We start from the raw sequence: 9,309 nt of genomic DNA on the forward strand, positions 1-9,309 counted from the left end.
ACAGATATGCTCATTAAACACAATTGAAAACATCACCATATAGGTGATAGAGGTGCTTTAGGCTTCATTTATCTTTTAGAGAAAAAAAATGGCGGGTTTATAAAAGGTTTCTGTAACAATACTTTACATTAGTTTCATATGTCAATCACTGGCCAACAGACATTGTTTATTTGATGTTGTCATGGACACCGCTGATTTAGTAACCACCACAAACACCATACATGCAAAGCTGAACCAAAAAGCAGCACCGAAACTGCACAAATTCAGCTCAGCCATCGCAGCATGTCCGCTATCGTAGACATAGGGAGCCATTACTTTTGCACTAATCTATGGTTTTATTTATTCTCTCACTCTCACTCATTTTCTACCGCTTATCCAAACTACCTCGGGTCACGGGGAGCCTGTGCGTCATCGGGCATCAAGGCAGGATACACCCTGGATGGAGTGCCAACCCATCACAGGGCACACACACACACACACTCTCATTCACTCACGCCAATCACACGCCAATCACACACTACGGACAATTTTCCAGAGATGCCAATCAACCTACCATGCATGTCTTTGGACCAGGGGAGGAAACCAGAGTACCCGGAGGAAACCCCCAAGGCACGGGGAGAACATGCAAACTCCACACACACAAGGCGGAGGCGGGAATCGAACCCCCAAACCTGGAGGTGTGAGGCGAACGTGCTAACCACTAAGCCACCGTGCCCCGGTTTTATTTATTGATCTTCATAAATGTTTATATAGTCGCAATATCACGGGTTGTACGATCCGAAGCCGAGTCACGTCTACGCGAAAACGTACACAAACTCATGAAGTCTTTGTGCAATACGAAGTTTCATGAAAACTTTGTCTTGTAAATAATAATTTGTCTTGTAAACGTTTACGCCGTTTGGCTGACGCCTTTATCCAGAGCAACTTTTTTTTTTTAAATCTTATTTTATACAAATGAGCAACCTAGGGTTAAGGGCCTTGCTCAAGGACCCAGCGGTGGCAGCTTGATAAACCTGGGATTCAAGCTCACAACCTTCTGATCAGTTGTAGATTAACGTCTCAATCGTTACTCTACCACATCTCCCTAAACGATCCTGCGAGTGCCTTATAAAGAAATTTGTTTGTATCCATGTAGATAAATGAGATTGCTTTTCTGTGCACACGTTCTATACGTTAGCAGCCAGCTTTATCGTGACGTGACAGACTCGGCTCTACTGTGAGGGAAGACGGATGAGATAAGCATGAAAATGCTACTTAGTGTCAATTTCCCGTGCCGAACGTCTATGGATCTCTGAACAGATACATAACTAGGGTCATTTCACTAAATTACATGATAAATGATCTGCAGATATGCCCTGATTGTTTGGCTCCTGGGTGGTGACGTGAACGTTTGTACTTGACAGGATAGAAAGGTGTGTGTTCAGTAGTGTGAGAGAACACACGCGTTAGAATTCTGGATAGATCTGGTTTCCCAGGCAGGCATTAATCTTTTTCGCTACGAGTCTAGAGGAGATGTGACTGGTCGCACCATTAACATCAGATATTACAGCTGTAATATTAGAAGCTAATAACATTCTAGCTAAAAATAGTTCGAAAAAATAATATAAAAATGCATTCATGAGTCTCGGAAACTGTTTCTCTATTGCACATTTCTGGCTTAAATTTCATTCCACAGAGTATTAGAACTGCAGTCTCAGTGGTCTGTATGACCCAGATCGGTGTCTTAAGCAGTTTTCACTCTGAGGACGTTTACTTTGGTCTGAATCTGACTGTGATTTGTTCCGTAGCGTGATGCATTTGCGTTGGAGGAGATCACAACCATTTCCACCACATTTTTGGTGCTATTATGTGTAGTAGTAACACACCTCACCTGTCCTTCCTGTATCACAACATTACCCTGCCACTCATGCTACTTGTTTGCAGTGGAAACTAATGATGACGTCATCAGCCAAAACAATTCACTCATGGGAATCCAGCACAACCGAACTCACACCACCTCCTACAGGCTGGACATGGGTTCGGTATCCGTGTTGCCGTTCCTGCTCCATTTACATTTATGGCATTTGGCAGACTTCCTCATCCAGAGCAACTTACATTTTATCTCACATATACAGCAAATGGGGGTTAAGGGCTTTGCTCAGGGTCCCAGGAATGTCAAATTGGAAACCCTGGGATTTGAACTCATGACCTTCTGATCAGTCATCCATCACCTTGAACCCTGAGCTACAACATCCCCTACATCCACGTGACAGCTTTCACATTCCCGATTATTCAGTCGGTTTCAGACTAAACTGCCAGACTGAAAGCCTATTTAATCGCAGGACGCCGGGGCACCAGCGTACGGTGTGTGTGCGAGGGCGACTGGTATACATGAGCTCGCAGGGATAATCCGCTGTCTGTCAAAGAGCGAAATCTGTAGAAGCTCTCGTATTCGGTATTCAATCAGCTAACAAATGCAAACAAAGAGGATTCTTTGGTATTTTTGTGGAACTGAGCACATCACCATCACTAATAAGAACTCAATAAAGAATGGCATGGATAAATGAGGCTGAAGTTTCCAAGCACCAACCATGAACCTACAAACAGAAGAACCACAAGAAAAATAAATCAGCAGCCACACAGAAAATGCACATAAATTAAACATGCAGACTCAGTCTAGACATTTATCTGGTAAATTCATCGGATAAATTTATCCGTTTGGAAAATGTCTAAAGCGTTTCTGGGTGTGAAAAAATAAAGTATAGACATGACTAAGATTGTGGACTCTCGAGGAAATAAAGATTTCCCACAATATTTCTATGGCTTTTAATACCACTTCAGTTTAAACCTGTCACAACTGGGGATGGAAGGAGACAGACCCGTACGCAGGATAGCTTCAAATGAAGAGGGTTTAATAAATAAAGAAGACATAGACAAAAATGACGATAAATGAAACAATACAACTGACGACATTTAACAGGGACTAGACATGACGAGGGGTACACGCAACTAATGATCCGCGCTGCATTCAGCAACTCGGCTAACTTAAATACAATTAAGACAATGACAACATTAGGAACAGGTGAAGAAACAGGGAGGAGCAGATGAAGGTGGGGCAGACACGTGACAACAACAATAGCACATGGCCAAAAGTCCGGGCTGAATCATGACAAAACCCTAGAGTAATCCAAACCAAAGAACTAGTTGTGGATTTCTATAGGCACAAACAAAATTCATTATTACCACCAGTGAAAATTCAGGGAAAGGACATCATGAGAGTGGACGCTTACAAATACCTGGGTGTTCATCTGAACAGCGAACTGGACTTGACAGACAATACTGAGGCAATCTACAAGAAAGGGCAGAGCAGACTCTTTCTGCTGAGGAGACTAAGGAGTACAGGGAGAGCTACTGAAGACCTTTTTTTGACTCTGTGGTGGCCTCAGCCATATTCTATGGTGTGGTATGTTGGTGCAGCAGCATCTCTACTGCAGAGAGGAAGAGACTGGACAAGCTGATCAGGAAGGCCAGCTCAGTCCTGGGGATTCCTCTGGACACTGAACAGGAAGTGGGAGAAAGGAGGATGGTAGCAAAACTATCATCATTGCTGGAGAACGACTCTCACCCTCTGTATGAAACGGTTTAATCTCTGAGCAGCTCCTTCAGTGACAGACTGTTACATCCTAAGTGTCTGAAGCGATACAGATGCTCTTTTCTCCTGCTGCTATTAGACTTTACAATCAAAGCTGCTCCCAGTGAACCAGTCACCATAATACACACTGTTATTACTGTTTAATTGCAATAATAAACAATAACAAAGTATTTTAAACATGTGCAATGTTTACATTGCACAGAAGAATAAATTATTCTTTATTCTTTTTATATATTTTTGTTTATACTATTATGTGTTTATTCATTCATTCATTCATTCATCTTCTACCGCTTATCGGAACTACCTCGGGTCACGGGGAGCCTGTGCCAATCTCAGGCGTCATCGGGCATCAAGGCAGGATACACCCTGGACGGAGTGCCAACCCATCGCAGGGCACACACACACACACACACACACACACACACACACACTCTCTCATTCACTCACGCAATCACACACTAGGGACAATTTTCCAGAGATGCCAATCAACCTACCATGCATGTCTTTGGACCGGGGGAGGAAACCGGAGTACCCGGAGGAAACCCCCGAGGCACAGGGGAGAACATGCAAACTCCACACACACAAGGTGGAGGCGGGAATCGAACCCCGACCCTGGAGGTGTGAGGCGAACGTGCTAACCACTAAGCCACCGTGCCCCCTACCGTGTCTTTATTCTTTATTCTTTATTCTTTTTATATATTTTTGCTGCTGTAACAGAGAAATTTCCCCATTGTGGGACGAATCTTATCTTATTTTATCTTATCTTAAGTAAGAAAAACCCAACAAATGACTCTTCACACTGAAAAGCATCCAATTCAGTTGTTTTATTATTCAGTGCACTTTTAACAATGGATTTTATCTCAATGCAGCTTTACAGAAATCCGGTTATAGAATTGACAATGAAATTTATCCCTTCATCGTCTCCTTTGCGCTGAATAAAAGTGAGCTGTTTTTGTACGTTTTTTGCTTAAATTTGATCTCAGCATCTATTTCTCATGTTTTATTCCATACGCTGGCTTATCCTTCTACAATCAGTGCTACAGGATTGGGCTGTTTTGTAGCTTTTAACTTTTTAATCATTAAAATAAATAAATAAATAAATGAATAAGTCAGCTGCCGTTTCCTGCGGCGAGACACGTCCACGTCCTCGTCAGACTCAGAAGTCTCGTTTAAGGGAAACTTTACAGCACTTGTCCATTAAGAAGGAACTGTTCAGTATGAGGGCTTTTTGCATTTTTTATCATCTGTGTTTGTCTCCTGTGTCCTGTGTTTTAAATATTACATCATGTGCGTTCTCCTTACTGACCTTACTGCAGTACCATGAGTGTTTCTCTTGCTTTTCTTTTCTTGTCTGGCTGAAACATATTTCCTGTTGTTCACAGGTACAAAATGAACTAGCTGCGGCGCTGGCGAGGAAGGCACGCAAATCAAGTAAGATTAATGAGCTTTCTGATGGGAAGCAAATAAATGAGTGTCTTCTTTATGGTTGTGTTTACTAAACACAGTTAGACTAATAGATTGCACGCTGATTGATTGCAGTGTCTGAGGATGACAATTCAGAGACAGGAGAAAGTTCCCAACAAGAACCACAGAAGCCAGTCGAAGACAAAGTCAAGGTACACTGAGAACGTCGGGTTTCTGTTGTGTTACCTCGCGCTGAGTTGTTATAACTCGGTTTATTTTATATTCAGCTGTGTGTATTTTAACCATGTGCTTTTTAGTTTAGTTTAGTTTAACTAGCTAGTATTTAGCCATTAAATTGTTATATATACAGTATATACAGTGGAACCTCAGCATACAAACAAACTTCCTTACCAATTTTCGCCTTAAGAATTTAAATTTCGCAAGAAATTTGCATAAGCGTACAAAGGTTATTTGGAATACATAGGAACCGAACACCGGCTAAGTTGCACGTATGTCCGAGAGCTGTTCAAAACTTGTTTGCATCAGTGGAATGCCAAGCGAAAGCATTGCATTCAGCATGCGTTTAAAAGCTACGTGATTTTTTTAGCCGAATTTTGTTGACAGATTAATGGCGTGGGCGGTTTGTTCTATTTTTAGCCCAAGATTAGCTGCACAACTTTATTAGTGATTTTTGCATTTTGTGCAAGATTTAGTGAAGACATAGCACTATGGGTCCTAAGAAAGTAAGCGAGAACAGTAGCACAAAGAAAAGGGAGCCATTTTCAGTGGACATTAAGAAATAAATCATCGCTTAAAAAGCAGCCGGTGCACAAACGAGCGATCTTGCTCGAGAGCAGGAACGGCCAGCATCCACCGTAAGCACAACAATCCTCAAGATAAAGGACACAGTTGATTGTTTTTCTATGCAAAAATATGATTGTGGTGTTGGAAATTGTCAATACTGGTAATAATATCGGGTGGCTGGAACACTCACTCTCACTCATTTTATCCCATCTACCTCGGGTCACGGGGAGCCTGTGCCTATCTCAGGCGTCATCGGGCATCAAGGCAGGATACACCCTTTATTTATTATTTATTATACCTTTATTTAACCAGGGATAAGATCACATTGAGATAAATATCTCATTTACAAGTGAACCCTGGCCAAGGTAGCAGCACACAATAGACAACTTAAAACAAATTAAGTGCATAGAACAATAATCACAACACACACATTTCCTACAACAACAAAACAAGATTAAAACAAAATTAAGAACAAGTGCAGACAGTTTGGAATGTTCGGTTGAGATACAGCTTAAACTCATTCATTGAGATAAGTACACTCAATTTCAATGATCTTTGAATCTCATTCCAAGCAGTTGATGCACTATAAGTAAAAGCAGTTTTTCCAAACTCTGTCTTTATTAAGGGAACATTTAAAAGAATATATCTACTTGAACACAGATTATGCCCTTGACTACTGACAGTTAGTAGACTATTCATATAAAGAGGAAGCTGGCCAACTATGGCCTTGTACACTAATATAAGCCAATGCTTGTATCTTCTTAAGTGAAGCGAAGGCCAACCTACCGTTTCATACAGTGCACAGTGATGAGTATAATGATTGGTACGAGTTATAAATCTTAAAGCAGAATGATAAACAGAGTCCAATGATTGTAAAAGAGCCTTAGTGGTGTTTCTGTAAAAAAACATCTCCATAATCTAAGACAGGTAAGAAGGTAGGTTCCACCAACTTTCTCTTTGCTGACTGTGAAAAACAAGCACTATTTCGAAAGTAAAACCCCAGTTGTAACCTTAGCTTAGGCAACAAATGTTTAACATGTAACTTAAATGATAAGTCCTCTTCCAACACAAAACCTAGATATTTATAGGAGGAAACTAGCTCTATAGAATTACCCTGTAGAGTGTAAAGCGACGGAAGAGAAGATACACACTTATATTTCCTCGAGATGATCATATATTTTGTTTTCTTATCATTCAGAACTAATTTTAAAGAAATAAGGTTATGCTGAACTATTGCAAATGCTTCCTGCAACTTTAAGATGCAGCTATTAATGGAGGGTGCAAAGCAATAAATTGTGGTATCGTCAGCATATAAATGAATGCTTGCATTTAATAAATTATCACCAAGATTGTTTATATATAATGTAAACAACAGGGGACCCAAAATGGACCCCTGTGGCACACCAGATTCAATACTAAGCTTGTCAGATAGAAACCCCTTAATTTGCACCCTTTGACACCTGTTCTTTAAGTAGTTCCTAATCCAACCTAATGCGGTTTCAGAAAGACCGATACTATGTAGACGCGATAGAAGAATACCATGATTGACAGTGTCAAAAGCTTTAGCCAAATCAAAAAACACTGCAGCACATGATCTTCCACTATCTAGGGCACAAGTAATTGGACGGACGGAGTGCCAACCCAACCCTGGACAGAGTGCCAACCCATCGCAGGGCACACACACACACTCCCATTCACTAACGCAATCACACACTACGGACAATTTTCCAGAGATGCCAATCAACCTACCACGCATGTCTTTGGACCGGTGGAGGAAACCGGAGTACCCGGAGGAAACCCCCGAGGCACGGGGAGAACATGCAAACTCCACACACACAAGGCGGAGGCGGGAATCGAACACCCAACCCTGGAGGTGTGAGGCGAACGTGCTAACCACTAAGCCAGATATTTGATTTAACTGACAACTGATTTAACTGACAATTAATGCAAATTTCATAGAATGCTTTCACAATATTTATTTTGTGTGTGTGTGTGTGTGTGTGTGTGTGTGTGTGTGTGTGTGTGTGAGTGTCTGTTTGTCAGTGTGTGTACAGTATGCATGGGTGTCGTTGAGGACACACGTGTGTGTACGCATGTGTGTACGCATATGTGTGTCCCCGTGTGTATGCATGTCTGCCGACGTGGCCGTGTGTGTGCATATGTGTGCATGCATGTGTGTCGGTGTGGACGTGTGTGTCTATGTGTGTGTGTATGAATGTGTGTCTTTGCGGGCATGTGTGTGCCTGTGTGTCAGTGAACGCACACCGTGTTGAGAACAGTCTTCCATTAGCCAGCTGTAGGAAACTTTTTTCCTCCAGCCCCTATTTCCTGAACAAAAGAACAAAAATTTTAAAGCAATTTTAGCTTTCAGAAAGAGTGACTCAGCAGCTTAGTGAAGAATAAAGAGCACAGGGGGTCGTGTCTGAAGAGGAACACGCCACTTTATTTCAGAAAGGTGTGTGTTTCCTGTGGATTTCTAGAATAATGTGAGCAGTGGGTATGAAGTTCTGTTTGTGTGCCTGAGTGCATTTATGTGTCTGGAGATGTGTGGGCGAGGGGTGGGGTGGGGTGGGGTGGGGGGGGGGCAGGAAACAGGACAGAGAGGGTGGGTGAGTGAGTGAGCTTGGCAAGGCTTCAGACATGGGAAACCTCTTACTGTGTCTCAATAATTCACCATTTCACTGTGATTTGATCAGACAGCAAAATCTCACACAATAAAGAAACATAGTGCAGCAACACAACACAAGATCTGAGATCAGATCTGACATCCTCACTACAATCGCACACACCATACACACATACTGCCCAGATATGTGATCAGACATAACAGCAACAAAACAGATCTGAGATCAGACATGATTTGAACCACACTGCACCAACATAGGCTTGAGATCAGACAGCCTCACTGCACTCACACACTATTCACACACTGCACAGGTTTTAGATCAGACAGAAGAGCAACATACTATAGCTACACTGGACAGATTTGAGGTCAGACACGTTCACTAACATTCCACAATCCTCCAAAGCTGCATAAGTATGAGATCAAACATAACAGCAACATACTTTACCATCACAACACAGATCTAAGATCAGACCACACTGCACCAACACAGGTTTGAGATTAGACATCCTCATTGCACTCCCACACTGTATACACACACTGCACAGATTTGAGATTAGATTTTATTTTTACCAAACTGCAACAAAGCTGCATAAGTCTGAGATCAGACAGCAAAGTCACATTTTATACCTATATTTGATCTGAAACATATAGATCGCACGTGTTTTATCAGACACTCACTACAACTCCAGACTATACATACACTGCACAGTCCTTAGATCAGACATTCACTACCACACAGGAAAATAACAGAAATTTGCAACTTACTGCAAAAATACTACTCAGCTCTGAGATACTGCTCATTAGAGACTCACAGGCCTTGATTAGGCCTTAGATTAGACAATAG

The 9,309-nt window shown here is 41.8% G+C and overlaps 1 protein-coding gene across 1 annotated transcript in view; it reads left to right on the top strand.

Moving 5' to 3' along the window:
- The window catches only part of rapgef5a (Rap guanine nucleotide exchange factor (GEF) 5a), a 94,631-nt gene that overhangs the window by 33,998 nt on the left and 51,324 nt on the right, over positions 1–9,309 (top strand). The window contains exons 7-8 of the mRNA XM_060897648.1: positions 5,014–5,062; positions 5,171–5,247. Of these exons, the coding sequence (XP_060753631.1) occupies positions 5,014–5,062; positions 5,171–5,247 (126 nt within the window). The remainder of the gene's footprint in view (positions 1–5,013; positions 5,063–5,170; positions 5,248–9,309) is intronic.

This window comes from Tachysurus vachellii, chromosome 21 (genome assembly GCF_030014155.1).
Source record: "Tachysurus vachellii isolate PV-2020 chromosome 21, HZAU_Pvac_v1, whole genome shotgun sequence".
Classification (NCBI taxonomy): Eukaryota; Metazoa; Chordata; class Actinopteri; order Siluriformes; family Bagridae; genus Tachysurus; species Tachysurus vachellii.